At 35.7% G+C, this 25,120-nt stretch overlaps 1 protein-coding gene across 2 annotated transcripts in view; it reads right to left on the minus strand.

Moving 5' to 3' along the window:
* The window catches only part of Nkcc (sodium potassium chloride cotransporter), a 146,658-nt gene extending 121,883 nt beyond the window's left edge, over nucleotides 1-24,775 (minus strand). Inside the window, exon 1 of one of the 2 annotated variants that reach the window (XR_013086687.1) lies at nucleotides 24,558-24,775. Coding sequence is in view for 1 of the 2 variants with exons in the window: in XM_076822744.1 (XP_076678859.1) it covers nucleotides 24,558-24,589 (32 nt within the window). In the remaining variant the exon portion in view is untranslated. The remainder of the gene's footprint in view (nucleotides 1-24,557) is intronic. The other variant, XM_076822744.1, reaches the window with a different exon arrangement.
* Nucleotides 24,776-25,120: the final 345 nt, after the last annotated feature.

The raw sequence follows: 25,120 nt of genomic DNA on the forward strand, positions 1-25,120 counted from the left end.
GATTGTGCAAGATATCTTCAGATATCAGATATTACATATCGTAATTATTATCAATAATTTCCATTTTCACAATTAATGTACTAATTGATAACAGTCGTGTCGTCTTGGAAACAGATTAATGCGTTCATCGATATACGCGCGTCGCGACGATCGAGCTGACCGAGACTAAATACGTATAAACGGAAATGTTCACATTAGATTTATTTTATTAATCGCAGCTAGTAGCAGGTCATTTTTCTACTTTTTAAAACCTTACCATTAGAGGATTAAATTCAGGTATTTTAGACCTTGGGCGACTTTCAGCAAAATATTAAATCACTAGTTGAATTATTATAGTATTGAATGCAGAGCATTTTTATTTTATACAGTTGTTTAGTGATGAAATCCAAGTTAATTCAGAATGTTTTTTTGTACAAAATCATTAATAATAAGATACTCAGTAATATGTAAAATATTGAGAACTTATGAAGTAATAGGAGTTAGGCAATAATTGTTTAAAGTGGTGCAACTGAAAGACGAAAAGACTGAAATTTTCATACAAGTTAGATTCATACACAATTGGATCAAACCTAATTTTATTTATTTATTTATTTATTTGTCTTACGGGGAGACCCCATTATTTACAAAAAGACATAGCAAAAAACGCTAAAACCACATTACCGCTCACGAAAAAACTCACATATCATACCCCGAGAACCAAAAATATAAAGTCCAATGAGAGTGTCACACCCAAACAAACAAACCCGGAAATATTTCTCCAACTGAGGACGTAACCATTCACCCAATCATCATACCATTCCATCCAGAACTCTAAGCATTCCCGACCTAAAGACGTGTACATTCCGCGCAAAGAAATCAATCCGCTCACAATAATTATTCGCCAATGTACAAATTCTGGGGATTAGATCCGTATCCCTGAATCGCGATGCGTACAACGGGGGCTTGAAGAGCATAGCAGCTCTGACGGATCGAGCACGCGCGTTAAAATTTACCAACGAGATGAGGGAATTGTTTGTATGCCCGTGAATTACCTTAAATAAAAAGCACAGGTCTGCCACGATTCTCCTGCTCTCAAGAGTTTGAATATTCATACTGTCCATAATAGCAGAATAGTCGTGGTCCAGCCTGGACATCGGTTGACCCCACTTATAGGCAACAAAGCGAAGCAACCCATGCTGAATTTTTTTGAGCTGAGCCTTTCGCTTGGTAGTATGCGGAGACCAAATGGTGGACGCATAGTCCAGAATAGGACGCGTCAGGGCGTTACATACTAGGGCTCTTATTATTTCTCGGATTTACGGATATCCGAGTACTCGGATACCCACAAAATGTATATTCGGATATCCGGATACTTATTTAATTTAGATTCGAGTACCCGAGTATTTAAGGGAAATTAAGAGAAACTAAATTTCCAAAAATGGCTTCCCTAACAAAAAAATACCCATGTATGCATACCTGCAACATCAGTAACTTCGGAAAGGGTCTTCTTTACAGCGGATAATATTGTATCCACCAAAAGATCATGTTTGCCACCGGAAAATGTAAATAAACTTGTTTGTATGTATAACTGTAAATAAAATATTAATATAATTCCCTTCGCATTTCTTGTTTTAATCACTTCAGTTAAACTTGCTCTTTTTAATTAGAATCGATGTAAAGAAAACTTTATTCAGCCATGATGATAAAATATCCGAAACCGGGTGCTCGGATACTCGGATCCAAGTACGGATATCCGGATGCTCAGATCCGGATTTCGATCCGGATTTCGAGTTATAACGAGCAATCCGGATACTCGGATATCCGGATACTCGGATATCCGGATACTCGGATATCCGGATACTCGGATATCCGGATACTCGGATATCCGGATACTCGGATATCCGGTTACTCGGATATCCGGATACTCGGATATCCGGTTACTCGGATATCCGGATACTCGGATATCCGGATAGTAAGAGCCCTATTATGTACGTATAATATCGTACGCGGGTTACTGAAGTCCCTACAGTTCCTAAACAGAAAACCTAGTGATCGCGAAGCCCTAGCTACAATAGCTCTATATGCATATCGAAAGTTAATATGGAAGTTAAAATAACCCCCAGATCCCTTATACTAAATCGCGAAGCCAGCCGGTTTCCACTTAGCGCATATGGAAAAACGGAGGGGCTCTTACCCCTCAAAAACCTTACCACTTGACACTTGTTGATATCAAATTCCATGCCATGACCATTGCCCCACTCGCATACCCTATCCAGATCAAGCTGCAAACTCAGCTGATCGGCTTCAGACTCTATGGTTCTATAGACCTTGAGGTCGTCCGCAAACAATAACATTTCCGATAAGCCGATAGAGCGATGGATATCGTCGATAAAGAGTAGGAAAAATAAGGGCCCAAGATGGGAACCCTGCGGTACCCCCGAAGACACCTGAATATAGCGAGAAGTGCAGCCACCTACCCTCAGGCATTGGGATCGTCCAAATATATACGAGGACAAACACCGAAGGAAGTTACCACTAAACCCAAAGCCCTAATGTGAATATAAAGTTTATTTATTTGTGTTTTCTAATGCTACGAACACTTAATAAATATTTAATGAAGCTATATAACAGAATTTCGACAATTCAAATTTTGGCCGATGTGCAAATAAATAAGACATTCTCGTCCCACTGTGCGGCGTATAGTAACAATTGTTTTATTCTGTTGGGAGGGGTTAATGAGGTACGAATGTCAATTTTCTTTTCGTAAATATAATGTTATATTTTATTTGTTGGTCCCCGACAGCCACTTTAAAGACGAATTTAACGACCTACAACAAAAATCCTCGAAGGCCTAAAGGTTCTGTAATAAACTTTAAAGAAACAAAGTTTCATCTCATTAATCCCTCCCAACAGAATAAAACTATTACTACTATACGCTGGCTTCCACTGAACTACACAACGTTTGTAGGAAACATGTAATTAACATGTAATTATCTACAGTATATACCGAAAAAACTGCATTACTTACGGTATGATTTTATAACATTACAAACACACTCAGTTGGTAATGAGACTGCTGATTCAAGAGAGATAGTAAATGTGCGAATATAGTACGTAAAATATCAATCGCGTATTAAAAAAGTGTCTCGTGTGAAAAAATCATGAGTGTCATTTAGAGACCTTATTAAGCGAAGTCCTCGTTCATTGTAATTCATTGGTGCTATGTTTTCCCTGCCAATAAATTTTCAGAATCGTGACACAAACTCTCATCAAATTTCCCTAGGAACTACAATTACAGTATTGCAAAACAAGAAATTAACATTATGTTTGTAGCTACATCCCAAGGGTACACCGTAACCTAACCTAACGACTCGAAAGTATCTACATAGCGTTTGTTTGATTCTTAACGTAAAGAACACGTGCGCGCGATAATGACGAGGCTAATCCAACGAAATCAAAAGTTCTCAAAGCACGTTCTGTACGGTGTCACGGGTGATCTTGAGACGGTTCAAAGTAACTACGACCATGGAGGACGGAATCTTCGCAGTTGACTTACGAGCTCATGGCCGTACAGAAAAAGGTTGATATTTTTCGAGCGCCTCGATAAATTCTCAAACGCCTTATATAACGACGCGTCATTTCGCATTTTACACGTGACACGATGAGTGGAAATATAATGCAAGAGTTGAATTAGCCTGTGCTAGATCAGTGTTAGAATGAACCGGTAATTTTCCGTTCAGGCTAAAACGCTGGAAAATCTAGCTGCTTCCAACAAGATTGTACCTATGTTATAATAAGCCGGAGCAACGTGGTTAATTTGTAAGAGTTCAATCAGCCCTAGTATTAGTAGAAAGAACATACAATTGTTATCGCTTCTAACAGCAAGAAACTGTTACGTGTTGAAACAGTAATTAGTGTTTCATGACGACACAATTACTCATTTTATATAAGTATGTCTTATTGGAATTTCTAATATGTTCGAATCCAATAATTGCACGCTCCCTTATATATATATATATATATATATATATATATATATATAATGTTTATTAATATAAATATTATATATATATAATATTTATTAATATAAATATTATATATATATATATTTATATATATATATATATATAATACGTATTTGTTAACATAAAGAGCTTAAACCATACCCGAACTAATCTTGTTTTAGCTACTACGACACTTATAATATAACTTTTAATACTTTTGAGCATCTCGAGCACGCGTTCACTGCGCGAAGCATACAAGAAACACAAAACCAGTCGCTCTCAACTTCAGTCAGGCCACACTCGTGCACCACGCATACACGTGAATGCCCGCGCGATGGCCCGCGACATTCAAACGCCCACTATTAGTGCCAAATATATATCCAACATGTCTCTATTATCGGAACAATTCAAGCAAATAATAAATAATGCTAACAACCCATACCTACACTCCATAATTTATCCCAAATAAGCGAAACGGGTTTTTGCAGAAATAAACTTGAAGGCTTAATGAATAAGTAGGAAAATGTAAAATGCGAAGGAATATACAAGATGACTAATCATTTTACCTGTGTCCCTTCTACTATATCTTCTACCTACAGGGTGGGTGAAAATGTGCGGTGAGACTGGGCATAGGATGATTTCTAGTGAAAAAGCAAATCGAAAAAGGAGAATAAAACTATTTTGTACGAACCTTCGTTTTCAAAAAATCAACTTTGAAAATTCGTCGAGCACACGTGCACTTCATTAAAAAGGAGTTCCACTTTCAACAATTTTGACTTATTTATAGACAAGGATGTACTTACTTCGTTCGCAGTTGCAAGTACTATATCTATTAATAAATTTTGCTGATTTTTTGTCAAATTTCTGCGTACCAGATGAGTTTTCAACGTCGATTTTCTCGAAAACGCAGTCTCATTCCAAAAGAATTTATCGTTCATTTTCAATTTATTTTTGCACAAGGAATCATCCTATGCCCGATTGTACCACCCATCCTTACTCACCATATGTGCAGACAAATTCTAACTATGTATGTTCCTACTTATAGAATGATCTCATGTCTGCGATTGAATTATGTTTTACGGAATAATCTGGGTGAGACAAATTTATTCATGATGCTACTCAATCGAAATTGCATTTTCGGAATGCTCTGCGCATGATACGAACGACGGAGATTCGGAAGTGCCAAAAATATGCGTTCGATTAGTCCGATTCTTAATATACGGGAAATGCGGGATGCGCCAAAAATTCAGTTCCGACGAAGCCCGGAAATGCGGAAGTTCTGATGCGTTGCCAATAAATGGAATTACTCGGTGAAGGAACTGTGGTGACTAGCGAGTACTTATTAAAATAGATCAGCTTAAAATAGTACCTAAATCCGTGGAATCCGGTGTTTGTCAACTATCAGGCCAGCGATTCACTCATCAACGTTACACGAGGTTAATCTGCCAAAAATTGTACGCTCCGGCGCCATTGCCCTATAGTGCTTGATAGAGCAACAAGAATTTGTTCTGATGGAGTGTTTTGAGAAATAATTATTTGTTGAGTATATCATTTTGATTGGGTGTATATTTCATACTTTGTCTTGGCAAATTGTTGGTAAATTTATTTGTAAATTTCTTGCTAAATTTTTATTATAATTGTAATTTGATATCGAGAGGATTGCAGGCTCGATATGAAGGTAACTTTGTGTTTAAGAAGCTTCTTACTTAATTAATGCAACTGAAAACTTGATAAAATATACAGAAAATGTAGAAAGCGTGGAATACATTTTTTTTACGCAATGCCTTGTTTTCGAGAATGATGTCTTTGTGTTGTTTAAAGGCAGGTCCCACTAGTGCAACGGCGCGCGGCGCACGACGTTTTCGTCCACTTGAAAGGGTCTAATTTATGAGGCCGCGCGCGCGAAATGGGCCGATGTTCTGCCAGGCGCGCACGAGCTATTCCACGTCAAAACGAATAGGTGAAAAATTTAGTTCCACCGATTCTCTCCAAAAGTTCAGCGTTTATCGATAACTTTGCAAAAACAAAGTATACTGAATATCAACGGCCTATGTCAAATAGTTTTCGAAAAATAGTAGGAATATCTGCTACCTACTATTGCTAATCTTTTATATGGTGAACAGATATTCCTACTATTTTTCTCGAGAATACCGAAAACACTGAAAGAAAAGTTTGTTTTAACCCATCGTATATAAATACTTTCCTACGCTAGGCTATTGTTTTGAAAACGCGCGCGTGCGGACTGACCATGGGATCCGTGCAGTTTCAAGCGGTGTGCACTATCGTAAGTTTAATTTTTTTTGCTAACTGATCCCAAAATCTCTCTATTTTTTTTAAAGGCATTTATTAGACGAAGACTCAACGAATTGAATGGTATTTTTTTCAAGCCGGACCGAGGGTGGGAACGACGTCAATTCGAGATTTGAAACTTAGACATCCATTACTGTTAAGTTTATTAACAATGAACAAAATATTCTATACACGGTTTGAGAAAGCATTCCTTCAGCTTTAAAACGAACCCAAAACGGTGGTATTATCTTTAAAAATGACCGAGATATTACAGTTTAAGTGATGACGCGTTAGCCGATTTTGTTTGAATTTTCAAAACTTTAACATTAAATATTTCGAAAACTATTTGACATAGGCCGTTGAAATTCAGTATACTTTGTTTTTGCAAAGTTATCGATAAATGCTGTAATTTTGAAGAGAATCGGTGGAACTAAATTTTTCACCTATTCGTTTTGACGTGGAATAGCTCGCACGCGGATGCTTGGCGCGCATATCGAAGACAGTAGAATTTCCACTGTGGAATGGAACTACTAGCCTCCTTTTCTACATCTTGCTTTCTTTATCTACGTAAAGCTAACGCCGGCGGTTGGGTCAGTAGCCGAAACAACGCCTTCACATGTCATACTACTTGAGATGTTTGAATGGGTTTACTACGTCGCGGACACCTATTGCTGGAAACTGTGTTCGAAATGAAATGAAGGAAGTTCTCTGCCGTGGCTTCCCTTCCACAGTTCCGCCATCACTTTTAACATCGCTCAGTCATCTGCTATCTCAGCGCCCTGTTTGTTTTTTTTTCTCACTCGATATGAGATTGAGAATAGTTAGCATTGCGACAATAGTGAAAATACGAACGCCCTTTGTATACATGGTGTGAAAAAAGGTGGGCCATAGGGAGGAGATTAGGTACATCATCATAACCAGTTGGACCAGCATTCCTCCCAGACGCCAACTTTCTACCCCTGCACAGGAAATACACGTGTATCATTTCCTCTGATTAATTCGCATTTCTGAAATAGATAGGCTAGTGTGGCCTAGTGTAAGTACGTACTGAAAGTCCCGAAATACCTGGCTTATAGAGGATGTCACAAATGCTGTTACTTTATTGCATACTGAAACATCTGTTTCTAAGTAGCTACCTACATTTAGTTTAGCTGAAGGTATCAAAAATGTTTTATGACTTAAAAAATGATTGAATTTTAATTTCCGTACATCCACAAATGTCGAGATATTTCCCTGCTAATGCGATGGGAAACGAAATTACAATTAACACATTCACTGCTGTGGCGGTCACCGGCGGCCAACGCTTCGACAGTAAGTAGGTACATAATGTCAGTACGAGTAATCTCAAATAGTAGATGCACCATTGCACTACTAAATAGTTTACTTTTTGAGACGTATGAACTTTTTAAAACATATAGAAGTCACGGAAAAATGATGTTTTTTACACGTACGATTTTCTTGCAGGATGAATCAAAGCAATAACTTAATTGTTTATGGGAAATAGAATAATTTGAAACTGATAAAGATGGACAACTAGAGTTCAGTGTCACATATCTGCATATATAGTGTATTACAATTATTCAATATCTACACCAGATGTCATTTAAGAAGGAACCCGTTTCGCGCATGTAGAATGAGCTCATTGGCTCCGAAAACAGCGTTGGTGGGGGTACAGCCAATAGTGGCTCCTCCCGGCACCAATGAGCGTCAACCTGCGCAGAACCGGTCTAAACTCGTCGGTCGACAGGTTCCTTCTTAAATGACAGGGAGTATAGAAACAAGTTACCCATCGCAGCAGTAAATTGTTGCAATTTACAGTAATAATTATCATATTATTGCTTGCTTTAATATACGTATAAACTAAATAATAGACCAAAAATACACATATGCAAGTGATATGTAAGAGTAAAGAGTACATTTGCGTTAAAAACACAACATTTTTTTCAGTCTTTTCGACGATGCGCGGTGTGCATTCGCGTGCGCGCGTGGCAGAGTAATCCCAGCACCAAGCGCGCACACGATCGCTTTTGACGCGCGCGTCGTTGTAAAAGGGTGCGTTCCACTTGCACCAAAATCGCCCACTGCGCACGTTATTTCCATGAAAGTGGAACGCACCCAAAGTCGACCCTTTCAAATGCTCCAAACAGCCCAAACCGCTCGAAAATCCGAGAAACTTGTAAATCTGACCCGTGCGCGGCGCGCAGTTGCACTAGTGGGAACGTCTTTCTGCAACAACTCGGTCTTGCGCGTCAAAAAAAAATGTGCGCGCCGCGCCGTTGCACTAGTGGGAACGTCTTTCTGCAACAACTCGGTCTTGCGCGTCAAAAAAAAAATGTGCGCGCCGCGCCGTTGCACTAGTGGGAACCCTGCCTTAAGGGTTTACCTATCGTCAAGGAGTAGAAAAAGAATCAATTCTTTGGGAATTTATTTCAGAAAGTACATGTATATTTTTATGTAATGGTTTTTGTATTCAGATCAGGGACACTTTAACAGGTTATTATATTATGTGTTGGTATAAAAATATTTAGTTATTGCACAATTACAACTGATTTCCCGGAAGCTGTTTTTAGAAACACGTTTTGCGGTGACCAACATTATTCGGAACTGGGTTATCTGAAATAAAGAAACGAAGAAGATTTAGTTAGTCCAATAGTTTATCTAGTTTTTAATCGTTCTATTTTATAAAATATTAATCTGGGACAAAATGGCAGATGTTTAAAGTGAAATGATCGACTTTCGTAGAAAAAAACACTTATTTTTCATCCATAAAATAAAAACTATGCATTGGAAAAAACAAATGCTTCGATTAAAGACTAGATTTGAATGTCTAGAAGAAACGTACAAACTTTCAGAAAGATTGGAGAAGCGGTTTTGAAGAAATCGTGGTCACCGGTCTAAAAACAGCTTCCGGGAAATTAGTTGTAATTCTGCAATAACTAAATATTTTTATACTAAAACATAATATAGTAACCTGTTAAAGTGCCCCTCATCTGAATACAAAAACCATTGCATAAAAATATGCATGTAATTTCTGAAATAAATTAAGGGGGTGTTACGAGCCGGGGCTGCGGCAACGCGAGAGGCCGGCGAGAAGGGTATTTCCCAAGGAATATGGTTTATGAATTTGTTAGTAAGGTGCGCGGACGAACCTGATGCGAAATCAGGGAGCCGCTTGGATTATTGACGGCGAGGACGAACCTGATGCGAAATCAGGGAGCCTCTAGGAATGGAGTCAAGCGCGGACGAACCTGATTCGAAATCAGGGAGCCGCAGGAGGGTGAAACGTCGTGAACGAACCCGATGCGAAATCGGGGTGTCACTAGGATGATGTTCACAGACGAACTCGACGCGAAGTCGAGGAGCTGTTAGGAGGTTGGATTATTCACAGACGAACCTGGTGCGAAACCAGGGAGCTGTTCGGAGGTTGGTAGACTTACAGACGAACCTGGTGCGAAACCAGGGAGCTGTAGGATACGGACCAACCTGATGCGAAATCAGGGAGCCGTAGGAGGGTTAAGCGTGGACGAACCCGATGCGAAATCGGGGAGCCACTAGGTTGGTAAAATTCCTTGTTCTGGATGAAAGGTTGCAAACTAACCTGATGCTAGATCAGGGAGTCGCGGGAACTGTTATTAATGCCTCGTAACTCTTAATTTATATTCGATACAACTCGAGCGGTAAAGTTGTATCAGTGGGTGAGCGCTACTAATATTATAAGGATCGCTGGGTAAAAGATGGGTTTTAACGAATCAACTCGATTTAGAAGTGAACACCATTCGTGTATTCAATATTATAGTACAAATGTGAGTGTCGCGGTTAAATAGTGTAATAAATGTGTGTAAATTACCACTAATTTGCTCGGTGTTGACGCACTGGCGATGCGGGGCGTACGAGCGGCTATTTCAAAGTGCCCAATAGAATGTAAACCGAACTCGCGGATTCTATGAGGTCAACTATGATTCCGACGGAGACTTTAGCTCGATCTTACTGAATTCAACCGACTCGGTACGAGCGTGACACGACGTTACTCTACGCGTAACTGTACTGCTTTTAACCGCGGAGGGTAGAAACCAAAGGGTTTATATAGTCCCAAAAATGAGTGGGGATGCATTAGAAATTTCCATATAAGGAAATTTTTCGGGGTCGTCGTCGTGCCACTCCCGTTCCCATGGTCGTGATCCAGATGATCGAGATCATGACCCCCCTTAGTGGTATGTGATAAGCAAAAGGATTTTAGGGCGTTTTCCCTTCGCAGACGCGAGCTCGAAAAGTGGTTGAGAGCGGCGTATGGGAAAAAATCCACATACGTAACAGGGGTATACCGGTTTGAACCCTCGGAAAATGTTTACATTTTGTGGATTTTTTTACAAGGCAATGGCTTGGTGAAGATTTCCTGTTTTTTTTTTTACTATCTTTACATAGTATTATGAACTACTTAAAAAAAAGTTTCAGTTAAAAACCTATTGTTTTTCGGAAGTTATGCATACATATCCGAAAGTCTCTCGATTTTAGACGGCTAAACGGTGGGCCTGAAAACGGTGGGTATGTCGTGTCTGAAATAAAAGACAATAAAATCTTCTTATAAAGAATGTCAATAGCTATCTTCCAACGGGGCCGATTTTGAAAATTTTGAAAAATAAGGAAATGGTGAGAGATCAAAGGTAAAGTTATATTTTTCTAAGAGAAAAGGCGACCTTTTTTCTTTATAATTAATAAACAGGGAATCGGAATAAAAAAAGCCCTCGTTGGACGATGTGGAATCTTATAACGATCCTGCGTGCAAAATTGGAAGTGAATTGGTTGAACGTAGCGCGAGTTTTCAGGCCCACCGTTTAGCCGTCTAATGTCGAGAGACTGTCGGATATGTATGCATAACTTACGAAAAACAATAGTTTTTTAACTGAAACTTTTTTCTTAAGTAGTTCATAATGCTATGTAAAGATAATAAAAAAACCGAAAAATCTTCATCAAGCCGTTGACTTGTAAAAAAATCCACAAAATGAACACATTTTCCGAGGGTTCAAACGGGAATACCCCCTTAAGGTAACGCCACGCAGTTTGCTAAGTCAATTGTTTCAAAGTCTTAAATTTAATAAGTACAAATTCTGTCTCTCTTGGGTAACTGAACGACGCGTAAGAAGACAATTTTTCAGCTTCCTGTAATAATTTCGAACACGTAATAACATTTCTCATAATTCTAGTAGTTAATTTGTTTCACCAAGAGGGAAAGGGTACGTGAACACTGTTTTTGCTTTTATGTTTGCACGAGAAGCGCGTACTAAAGTAATCACTTGCAACATCGTAGTTTCGACCTTTTTGTTTGTTTTTCTGGTGCTGTTAACAGATGCTATAATGGCGAAGTGCCTAGGTGAGAAACATAAGAAGAAAGGATTGATTTCTGAAGGAAAGGTTACTCGCTGCCTCAGTATAGTATTGATTTCGTTTTATTATTTGTGGAGTGCAAAAAAGTCAACTAACATGTTTTCAAGGAGATACAAATATATTGGCTGTTTTATACGTACAAGAATGTTTATCTTAAAAGAGAAAAGATATCATTAATGAGAGTATCTACTACACGAGTAAGAAAAATCTCCTTGCGACTTAATGGTCTCATAATGAAAATAAATCATAAATATCATGAGAATTAATTACTGTCAAACATTTTAATCACAGTGTAGTTACAAGCAAATTCTATATGTAATCCATTTACATACTCCCAAATTTGATCCAAGGCGACCTCACTTTTCTACACAAAGGATGATTCTCTAATCTCGAATTACATTTAACCCTTTCGCTACGGGCACCGACTATAATCGGCACCCATGCGACGACCTGTGTGTACGAGCGTCGACTTCAGTCGGCATCTTTTTTAAACAAACGAATGAAAATACAGGGCAGAGATTCAACTTGAACAAAATATTCCACAATAATCTTGGCTCAACATAAAGATATACATAACTCTCTTTTAAGCACTTTGGCCTTATTTCTTTAACTCAAATTATCGTAATAAAGCAAACAGAAAAAGGGTAGATAATTTATGACTTTACTAATTGGTTTGCTTCAACAAAGACAAAATAACTCTTTTTAGTATTTTCGCACGACTTCTTCAACAAAAAATAAAAATATAAATAAAAAAATAATGTAAGGAAGGGATTTTTTGTCCCAATGGTACTTATATAGTTTCGTCGATATACAGGATAGAAAATATTATCATTCAGAAATAAACAATGGTATGCACACATTACTAAAGCAACATACAATCTTAACGTATTCATTTTATACACCGTTAAACTGTAGTTTACTTCGAATAACACAACAATAACGACGTACTTTTTTTTCTTCTTGATATACCTACTTATGTTAACCTTCAACATTATTTCAAAACTAATCTTATTTATCAAACATACGATTTTGATGACTGTTGTTTAAACGTTATCTGATAATTATTATGAATCAGTTCAGTTCGTTGCCTTGATAAAAGTATTGTATGTTGGCAAGAGTAAACATTTCTAGCACCTCTTGAAAAGATCAGCAAATACAACAAAAATAAAATGAAATCAGACTTATGTTCATAGAAACTTACGGTGGTCACCACAAAAAATTTAAAAATTGTCATTTTGACATACAATGAGTAAAAAAAGTATTTGGACACTTTTTAAAATCGCATAACTTTTTTAGAATTGGTCCAAACGACATGAGTTTTTTTTAGAAGCTAGAAGGATTAGTTTGCTAAATGACGTATTTGGTCGTTTTGAAAAAAATGTATTTGGTCGGAATAGCGAAAAAAATAGTAAAGGTCAATTTTTAAACTTTTTTTTTGTGAGCTTGTAATGAAAATTTAAAAAAAAACCGTTTGTAGATTTCGGGAATTTTCGCGATTTTCGACCTTATTCTGCGATCTTTAAACGTTTGTAGCTCGGAGCAACGTTAACCGATTTTCATGAAATTTTAGGCACGTATACAACTTACTTCAATCTACAAACGGGTTTTTTGAATTTTCATTACAGGCTCACAAAAAAAAAAGTTAAAAAACGACCTTTACAATTTTTTTTTTCAATTCCGACCAAATGCATTTTTTTCAAAACGGCGAAACACGTCACTTAGCAAACTAATCCTTCCAGCTTCTAAAAAAAAACTCATGTCGTTTGGACCAATTCTAAAAAAGTTACGCGATTTTAAAAACCGTCCAAATACTTTTTTAACTCACTGTACCTGTATCACTTGAATATTAGACATTACTTATCACGTTGGTATCATTTGTCCATTCTGGGCAATAGCCCCCGTTCTACATTACACAGTAGGGCGGGGCGGAAAATTTAAATTTGAATTTTCAGTTGGCCACCAAAAATTTTTTACACTTGTGTTTGATTAATCAAAAGACAAATATCCCGCACCCAGGCCAACTGAAAATTCAAATTTAAATTTTCGTCTATATAGTAACGCTGCGCCCTATTACACAGGTTTCAAGACAATTCCTTCTAGTTAACACTTTGAGTGGCATCGCCGTGTTCTCACGTCCAGGGATTTGCATCCTCTGCACGGTTTTGGCGGGTTTTCACGTGGATATTTTCTGAAAAACGTCGAAAGTATTGTCCGAGTGTTCCTAAATATTTACTTTGAAAACAAATCAAGCTCGAAATTCGCTTTGTACAAAACTTTCACAGTAGAAGCAGTCGCACAGAAAGGCCTGACCAACTGAAAGGGGTAGTGGACTATTTCAGCTTAAAAAAATCGATATTTTTTATTTTACTGCTTCTGAAAGTCTTATCCTTTACGAACATTTTAAACAAATGTTCATGAAAAATTCAAATAATTGTCGAAGTTACAGCAGCGAACGTAACACAGTGTACCGCCGAGTAACCGCGCGATAAAGGTAACACCCCGAACTTTGAAGCCAGTTTTCTCGAAACACCATTTTCAGAAACGGTGTGAATCGTAACTCTTGAACGAATGAATATTTTCACTTAAAATTTTAAACGGAGCTGTAAAATTCCATTCTCTATCGTGTAGAAATTCCGCATCAATATTGGATGTTTGTAAAACATTTTATAACTGATTAAAGACGATTTTTCCCCGTAAAAATGTAGAAAAAAATTGATTAATGTGTAACTTCCACAGTTTTTACTCAAATTCATCGGTAAGTTTCCACACTGTAGATATTTGTGTATAGAATAATCACCTCGAAGCATTTTTCTTTCAGATGATTGGTTCACCTGAATCGATGTACACCACCTGCAGCGACGCGCCGTGCAGGACTATCTTCAACGATTAATAACTTCGACAATTTTATACGTTCCAATGATTTTTTTTGTTGTAAATACTCGCAAACGTGCCCACAATAGATTGTCAAAAGCACGACTATAACGATTGTTTGGTATCAAAGTAATTTAGCGTCAAAGAAACTAACGATTTTACGTATCCAATAGTCCACTACCCCCTTAAGGGTACTAGGCAGTCGTTTTTTTTTGTGAAAAAGAGACTCTGTCCTTTATTTATTTGTAAAAAAAAATGAAAGCACATGCAAATGTATCATTTTACCCAATGTTTATTACTACCATACGGATTGAAAAATAAATGGTAAGAAATATACATGTGCTTTAATAATGGCGCTGCGGACGGGTAAACATTTTAACGTTTTTCCGTCATTTTGCCTTAATATCGGTCTATAAAAACAAAAATTAAATCAAAATTATGCGATTGGTGGCTGAAAAACGGCGACTTTTTCGAGAAAAATTCGTTCTTGTTTGTGCGCTACTAAAATCCGGTGACTTTTTATTTATTTTTTTTTTTAAATCTCGAATTTTTACAGACCATATCAGAGGTTTGCGCCGAAATGACACATGTTCTACACATCCTGTAATATTTTTCAAGTCGATTTGAACCTCAATTCGCTCGCAATCAGGACAAAATGAAGAGAAATAATATTCGAGAAAAACGCATTTAAAGTTTCTGGGCAAAGGCGACGCTATAGGTTGCCGCTTGATGCTTTTAGCTGCCAAATCTACAATTTTGCAAATTTTACTATAAACCAAGCGGCATTTTATTGAGAAAAGATACTACTTTCGGAAAATGCAATAAAAAATTGATTTTTCGACTGCCTAGTCCCCTTAAGGGTGAATTTCAGTGACAATCTTAGCCAAAAGTTAATCAATTTCCAAGATATTAATCAATTGTCCGGGATTCTTGTGACAATATAGTTCGGCGCTTGATATTTCTATACACGAAATTTCAAACACTTTGGCCTCATATTTCACTCTTAATTTTGTAGTTATATTTCTCAATATTGCGTTTCCCATAAGAATACACGTTAAATTAAAAGTTAAATAATTCAAGGACTACCGAATCAATTTTTCTAAAAATTTGCGAGGGGTTTTACTATTGCAGAAAAATTCATTCCTTCAATTTTCAAAGATTTTCGCTTATTTTGAATGTTACCGAAGTTCATCCTTAAGGGTAGGGGGATACAGTTGGCAAAACAAGAGTAAAACTACCTGCATATATATGTTTCGATTACTTTTTCTCAGTATCTACTGAGTGAACATATTCTAATCTTTTTTTATATTTTCCTCGTACGATCGACTTCATTTTGATCGAAGATTTCCCCTCCTCAAGCATTGTTTGAATTTTACATATATAATACTGGCTTTTGTAAATCTTGTATTTTTTATGGCTTCAAAAGCTCAGAACGAAAATAATTGTACATATTGTGTTAAATCCGACGATCAAATTGTAGTCAATACATTTCTGAACAGATTTAAAAAAAAAATTATGAAAATCGCTCCAGTAGTTTCCGAGGAAAAAAAAGGTGTGTGAAGACAAATTAACACGATTTTACAGGAGAGCGTTATTATGACGCTAATTGTAAACCAACGTCGTGCCCTCTATATGTATATCTCATTCAAAATGTTACATTTTCTTTATCTAGGGCAGGGTGAAACTAGCATGCAGATATAACTATAAAATATAACTATATATAACTATGTATATAACTAAAGAACAAAGACTTCTCCAAAAAAAATCTGATTAGCTCAAAATCACCAGGATGTGTTCTAGTTCCTTTTTAATAAAAAAAATGTTTTTATATTTTGGCCATTTTCAACTCTGGATATACCCTCCCCCGTAAAGGGACATTTTTCAAAACCCTGCGCCATTTAACGTGGTATTTCTAATGTCCACATTTGAATCCCTCTTTCGGACCATGACTGTAAACAATTACAATATATTGCACTCTGCATTATCCCACTTCTATAACAAGGCTGATATCACAGTTAAATTTTCAAAGTATCCAGTTTATTCGAAATCGATCCAATCTCCTAAACATTTAATAATAAGGTACTCATTTCAATGAAAAGTCGACGAACAACCATCACATCGATTCAAGAATTAGTAAACACAAGAAAATGGTTCTGCTTTATTATCGGACATTACATTCCCCCCGTTTCAGTGTCAGCGATAACTTCCCCACAGACCAACCATTTTGCTTTTGTTTTACAGGGTGCTTCAGCAGAACGCTCTGCACTGACCAAAATTTGCCTTAAGAATCACCTTGGGGGGGGGTACGGTTCGCGCACGATTGCAACGGGGACAGGAAGTGCAGATAAATGTTTAAGCCTCTTCAGCTTTATGCTCGGTTACGCGTTTAAAGTTTCTACGTACACATGGCCACGCGTTATATGCGTTTTATGCGTTTTCGAGGGGATTCTAAATAAAGCAACGGGAATTCGTATACCGGGCTGGCCTGTCCCTTCATAAAAGACGGACTCGCCGCGTTCTTCGTGTGTACGAGCATGCCTTGATGCATCCAAGGAATTACTTCATCGCCGTTAGAGGTTCATTGCATTGGGGGAAAACCTTACGCTGCCTTCGAGAATGTTTGAAGAAAATCAAATGCATATCGGCAATGTGCTCGCGTGGCTTTCTTTAAAATCGTAAAACAGTAAGGCCTCTTATTATTTGACTTTTTAGCGAACTATTAATATGTGGGTACAGTTCGGGGTCAGAAAGTAACTTTTGTGGATGTCACGTCCCGCGACAGTTGTTAGTTGATCTGCATTCTGCGATGACGGTTGTTTTTTGTTGGCCAGATGTATTATTAACGTTGTTAAGGAGTTGCAAATTGCTCGTACGGTATCAAATATTGTTTTTATTATTTTAATGATGATAACAACTCCAAGTAGTCCTGCGGTGACTGTTCCGAATTTAAGAAATCCGTTCCAGAATTTGGAACAGTCACCGCAGGACTACTTGGAGTTTTTATCATCATTAAAATAATAAAAACAATATTTGATACCGTAGGAGCAATTCGGAACTCCTTAACAACGTTAATAATACATCTGGCCAACAAAAAACAACCGTCATCGCAGAATGCAGATCAACTAACAACTGTCGCGGGACGTGACAGTGGAATTTCAGCTGTTCAGTTCGAATTTCGCTTCAGCCAAACTTTAAAATATTAGGCCATTGCAAATATTCGTTCGTGCACTGTCAGTTGAATTTTAGGTGTACGGAAATGTCTTTTTACTACACCTACATCGTGCATGTACTTTTATCAGACAAGTGGCAAAAGGACATATACACCGGAGGAAAATATTTTGATTAAAAATACATGTATTATACTTTTTACTTTCAATAGAGACTTTGGTTTAATAAAACAAAGTCTTTAGTAGTAGCAGCAAGTGAAATAAAATATAATGCGATGCGAAAGGCGAGAAACAGTGATGGTGAAAAGAAATTTCAAACTCATATTTCTACATTCCTGTATGACAAACTTAAGGGGAGAAGATCGTATAAATCAACCGAAAAATTGAAAACAATTTCCATTAGCCGCTTTTCAAACATTTCAAAAATATATTCTCAAAGTTATTTTTCTCGAAACCACGTTTTCAAAATTGATGCCGGGGTTAACTAAAAAAACTATTTAACCAATCAACTTTAAATTTTGCACACTTTTAGTTTATAATATTCCTCAGAATATGAGCCACAAGGTTTAACCAAATTATTAATTTTAACTACTGTTTTTAAACAAATAAAACGCTCTTTTTGCGAAAGTCACACCTAATTGTTTGAAGTTCCACCATTTTTAAAATATGCATTTTTTTACACCATTTGTTGTTTATATTCTTACAATTCGCACATAAATTGAAAAAAAAAATTATTGCTTTGTTTCACGTAACTACCAGAGACGCTACAACCGGCGCCGTTTTGCATCTCGAAAAAAAACCTATTTCAGGTGCTGCTCGATTCCATTTGTATTTATTATAATTTTAGTGATATAAAACATTTTTTTATTTGTTATAATGTTAAGTAAACTGCCCTTAAAGTTCCGAAAGGATTAGCGCATTGGTGTCTTTGCAAAAAATTCCTAAAAATTGATACAAAACTGAGCCGTTTATACGGGCTTGTCCCCTTAATATATACATACTATTTACAATTAGTCTTTATATATTATGTTGGTATCACTGCTCTGTTCTGAGCAACCCCTAATCTATATTCTATGGGATATAAATTGTGAGATGTAATTCCTTCTAATGGATCTAATTAGAAGTGATGATTTCGGCGCACTGAATAATTAAATAAAAGCTATTTTGCAATTTTTAGAATTTTTATCAAATTCCAACGTTTCGGTCAGTGACCATTTTCAAGGAAAGTTAGATGAACGGAAAAATACTGCGTATGCTTTTATACAAGAAAATTTTTCTTTTAAACAATTATCACGTTCATTGCTGGGAACGTGCGACGTACGAGTCTTTCCAATGGATCTTATTTCTGTTACCGTTCACAGTATAAACCTTCTTTTGACCATGACTGTATAAGCTGTTATTAATCTGACCTTCATAATTATAGTTTATAATTACACTCTGAGCCTTTACTATCGATATGTATTTGCATTGTACTTTGAACTGGTAATGTATCCTTACTAATGGTATTTGAACTTAAATTTATTTATCTTCAGTTTATCGTAAAAGTGAACGTATTAGAAAAAACCTCTTTTCGACGGGAGAATTATTGTATAATGTATAAGTATATTTTGGCACATGGCATTTGGATAATGGAATTAGTAATGGAAAAAAATATTTCTTTCATTCAGGAGGTATTGTTCATTTGTAATAGTTATTGTATATTTAAAATAAGAATATTGTTATTTCGTAAGAAAATTTGTAGTAAATTCGCATATGGGTGTTACACAAGTTGTTGTTTGTAAAATTTTCATTTTTTTTTGTAAAACTTTTTGGTGTCTTAACGTTCATCATAATATCATCAAATACTTTTCATTAGGTATTACTAGTTCAAAAGCTTTCAAGAATTAGTTTTCGAATATTCTGGCAATTAATCATTTTGAAAGCCTTCTAGTATGTATGTAAGTAATACAATTAGCTAAATTAGTTGCGTAGACAAATTACTTTGTGTAGACAAAATAGAAAAATAAATGAGACACCAATCGAGTACCTAAGTGAAAATTCTACTTTATAAGTAAATTAATATGGGATAAATAATAAAATTTTAATAAATGACAAACGAATCACGGTCAATTGTATTCTAAAAATGACATTAGCCTTCGCAAATATTGGAGTAAAAAAATGAACTGAAGCCATTACAGTCGGACAGAATTCGCGGAATCGATTGTCCGACCACCCATGATGGTTTATCATATGGTGGGACTTGATTGATTTTGTTATATTGTTTACGTCAGCTGCAAATCGATTTTCCATGGTGTGAGTTCGTGTTAAACAATCGTGGAGAATCGTTCGTGCAAAGAATATGAATCCTTCTATTACACATGGCAATAGTAGGTACTTTCTACAAAAAATTTAATGATGTACCTCACCATAAATAAATATTACCAAAATCAATTATGGAAATAAATATTAGTGTATATGGTTCCCAAAAATATAATTTTGAGGAATATTAAGAAACAGCAATAAGTATCGATTATCTGATATCTGAGATTGAAAGTTTTTGAAATTTATTTTAGAATCGTTGCAAACACTTTCGTAGAAGGAAAACTTGGGATATTTATACTGGCTCAAAACCGAGGTTTATTTAAGGCAAGTGCTTGTAACCAGAAATTTAGATGATAACATGACGAGCGATGTAATTGAAGAACACAATTGCCCTCTGAGTCACTGTTCAATCAGTTTAATTAATAGTTTGTTAAACATGAGATAATGCAATGGCACGCGTTTCAAGTATTTTAACTCGCAGATCCATCACAAGCATAGCTTGAAACTAGCATGAACCTATTCAATCTAGAACTAATTTACACCAAGTCTAGGCCGACATTATAAAAGCATCCTGAGACTGCCATGGCAGTCGTTATGGTATACAATCATTTCTATTCGAAAACTGCTAATATTCTATACAGTAAAAGGTTTTGGGAGTTATTATTATTGTTTAGATCGAACATTGACACTTAACGTTGTACATTCATTTTCTGCAAAAATAAAAAAAAAATTCCCGTAAAACATAAGTAACAGCTAAGGAATTAAAATTGGATGTAAAAATTAACTCGCGCAGACTCCAGAAGGCATACAGCTTGTCATAAAAATTTATTCCATTAATAAATACTTTTACTCCACCATATAAGAATTTCCTAATCTAAATGAAACTCATACTCAGTAGGTATACGTCGAAATCAAAAGAAGAGTGTCTTCGTAACTGTTTATGTAAATGTTAAACTGTGAAATAGCCTTTGAAAACTTGCAGATTTAATGGACAAGAGGAATTTAAGAAATATTACGCCCAGACAGTGGGCTCTTCGTACATACTTATTCCGCGAATATGCGTGAATCAATTTGCGAGTATGTTTCCTTCTATGATCGAGTAAACCAACCCGGACATCTCGAGATCCAACAGCCCCAATCCAGTTCAAGCCAGTCCGATCCAGCAAACGATCTTGTAGACCACCTGGATAAGACGGCTCTGCCACGGTAAAACTTCGATGGACTCGTCTTTGAAGAATGACGAAATCTTCATTATAATGGAGGTAGAACAACACCGTGACGAAAAGGAACCAGTGGAATAAAATTCAGCCAGTGATGGGCACGTCAACAGGAAGGATATGATGCAACAATTTTGCGATCAACGCTCAAAATGATGGCAACAGGAATGACAAGAAATGTAATGATTGGTTGCTCTTTTTTTTACGAATTCGAGAAGATTAATATTGGTGAAAATTGTTCTTCAAACACATTCCTTTCAGATGATTAATTTATTCAGGTTAGGCTTGAATTTTCCTTGTGTGTGTACTCATTTAGATTACATTGGGATTTCTCATGCGAGTGATTGATGTTGGTAGACAGTGGGACAGGAAAAAGGATCGTTATTTTTTATATATAATACGAAAGCTTCGGTCAGTTCTCCCTGTACAATATTTACGTACTGTACATACAAGTTTTAATTGTGACGAGGACCTAGATTTTTCATTAATAAAAGAATAGAAGATGCGTAATCCCCTCTATGGGATAATGTTCAAGGACATACAAGGTTAGAACTGGGAGAAATATTTTTGATGATTTATGCCACTGTTTTCTACTGTTTATAATGTATAAGGGTTTGGCACTCTTGGCAGCGTTTCTGTTACGATTTTTAAAATATTACATCCTTACAATTACAGATTTTTTTATTATTTTTATATTACTATACTTCGAGTAACTTCGATTATTATCGTTTCATTCATAATTCGTATTATTATTGTGTAAATAATTATATCTGTTGATACTGTTTAGCTTCTCTAATTCTACGATCCACTGTCGTGTAATACGGAAGAACAACAGCTTACTATTAAAAATAATTTCAACCATTGTTTTACTTCAAAATCTGTTGGAAGTTTTATAAAAAAATTTAAGTCGTCGCATTCTTTATAAAAAAACAGTTAAGATTTCCCTCTTGTATTTTACGCCCGTTATTTTAATTTGGGAATTTTTCGTACGATACGGTGATTTCGTCACTAATTGTTTGAATAGTTAATTATATGATCGCTCCAAAGTTATTGGCGTAACAATTTTGATAAACGAAAACAACTCTAGACATATTTTTGATAAGAAATTTTATAAGATATGCCTCGCGGTTATCATATTTTCTTATACTATATTCCACGTGAAATGTTACCAAACATTTTATAGAATTTTTACAATGAAGGTCACGGAATATGTACTTAAATGTAAACAATCGTTTAATAGTAGCACCCAACAAGGGTACTTGGGCGCCTTCTTTACGAGAACTATTTTCTGTTACATTTTTGCAAATATTACCGACTTGGAAAAGTCTATTACAGGATTGATTTTAAGTTTGACGAAATTTCTAAAGAAGAGCCTTTAACATTTATTATTTCATTGTAAATTAATAAATCTTTATGAAATATTTAATAGCTGAATTACGTAAAAAAAAATTTAGATCCTGCCAGTTGTTAAACTCAGAATATTTACTCCAGGATTTAACGAAACACACTTCACAACTAGATGATGTAAATAAGGAAACTTTTGCTGTACTAAATTAAACTTCTTTGATTTTATATTCAGTTTCTTTCCATCGATATTATGCAAAGCTATACCCGTAGATACAAAGTTTTACATTATTCGTGATTGACTTTCGTGTATTATTTACTTTTACATGCAGTAAAAGAGTTAATGCTACTCATGAAACAGATCCAGTGAGTAAAAACAGTATTTGGACGGTTTTTAAAATCGCATAACTTTTTTAGAATTGGTCCAAATGACATGAGTTTTTTTTTAGAAGCTAGAAGGATTAGTTTGCTAAGTGACGTGTTTCGCCGTTTTGAAAAAAATGCATTGGGTCGGAATAGAAAAAAAAAATTGTAAAGGTCGTTTTTTTAACTTTTTTTTTGTGAGCCTGTAATGAAAATTCAAAAAACCCGTTTGTAGATTGAAGTAAGTTACATATGTACCTAAAATTGCATCAAAATCGCTGATTTCGGGAATTTCGCGATTTTCGACCTTATTCTGCGATCTTTAAGCGTTTATAGCTCAGAGCAACGTTAACCGATTTTGATGCAATTTTAGGTACATATGTAACTTACTTCAATCTACAAACGGGTTTTTTGAATTTTCATTACAGGCTCACAAAAAAAAAGTTAAAAAAACGACCTTTACAATTTTTTTTCTATTCCGACCAAATGCATTTTTTTCAAAACGGCGAAACACGACACTTAACAAACTAATCCTTCTAGCTTCTAAAAAAAACTCATGTCGTTTGGACCAATTCTAAAAAAGTTATGCGATTTTAAAAACCGTCCAAATACATTTTTTACTCACTGTATGTAAATAATGTACAAAAATTAAACGATGCACTGTTTAAATGTCACATAAAGGGTCTTGGTGGTGGAGTTATTCGAATTCACGAAAGAAAAAAGCAACTACACTCGTTTAAATTATTTCACTCAAACATGATATTTGTATATTTCGATTATTTAAGTAGCCTCTTAGAAATCAATTTGTTCGAGTAACTTAAATAACCTTATCACCAGAGTACTTAAAAAAATCATGTTGTTCCAGCCCTTCGATTGCCATAAAAAGAATTAAATTTTTTTTTAATTAACTAATTAACTTTTTAAAGTTATTCAATGAATTTCTAGTATTCGAATATTTCAGACACGTGACTCGATTCGATAAAACGAGTTTTATTGAATTAAAATTTCGAATATTCAGTGAGCTTTACCTGATGCAATCTTAATATCATTTGTTCGCGATAAGAGTGATAAAAATGGATGAATAATATTTTTCGAGAAGTGCATTCAGAATTTGTTTCTCAATTGAATCATAAATAACAATTTCATAATAGTAACAAACAAAGTAACGTATACAAAAATTTGAATATTTCATTGTTTATGATAATAGCACACTATTCTTGAAGTTCATCACCAACCAAATATCAATTCTGTCAAAAAAAACCTAAAAAATTCGGAAAAATTTAGTGGTAATAGTTCGAACATTTTTATATGCAATCACATGTAAATTGCTTCTTCCAAAATGTAATTTTGCATATTGTGCAATTGGTTGAAAATTATGTCACGGTAACAGTAACCTCGAAAGCAGACTCGCTGTTTAGAATTTAACGCAAGAAATCTACTAAAATATAAATACAACAATATTTACATCATAAATATATTAATATTTTTGCTGTTCTCACTATTAGACATTTACAAATAATGTGTTTTACAAAACTACTAATATTATCTTCATTTCACATTATTTTCTACGTATCAATTATTTACAATAAAATGCATAGACTGTCGAAAATTCCTAGTTCAAGCTGAAGCATGTAACTTACATTTTCCGGAGGATATCGAAGTTTCCTGCCATTTCGCAGTCTGAACCTCTGCTCCAGTAATTTAGGACCCCGAATTCTGGCGCGCGTTATTTAAATATCAACGGCACATATGCACACTTACTGGAAACACTAGTAGATGCATGTTCAATGTTAATTTGTTTAAATTGTGTAAACACTAAGTTGTGAATTTCACTTTTATAACGTCACCCAAACTTTTATTTGGAGTTGCAGCGAAATACTGAGAGGACCCCTTTTTTGACGGATCTGAAGAGTATATCAATTTTAAAAAGTTGAGGAAATACTGTAAATATAATATCGTAGTACTACTACTGACGTTGGAATATGTGTAGTATCAGTAGTTTTCAAAATTCAAACTACCACAATTGCGTAGATAATCCACTAATTATTTCGAGCAGAGTACTTCTCCAGACAGCTCTTCTCACTATCGCCGCCGAAATAATACTGAATGCTCCATGCCGTGTTCGACCTTAGAGGTGTATCAGTACCTGCCTGGAAATAAAGAATCTACAAAAAATGTAGGGTGAGTACCGAAGAATGGTGGG

The sequence above is a fragment of the Andrena cerasifolii genome, chromosome 11 (genome assembly GCF_050908995.1).
Source record: "Andrena cerasifolii isolate SP2316 chromosome 11, iyAndCera1_principal, whole genome shotgun sequence".
Classification (NCBI taxonomy): Eukaryota; Metazoa; Arthropoda; class Insecta; order Hymenoptera; family Andrenidae; genus Andrena; species Andrena cerasifolii.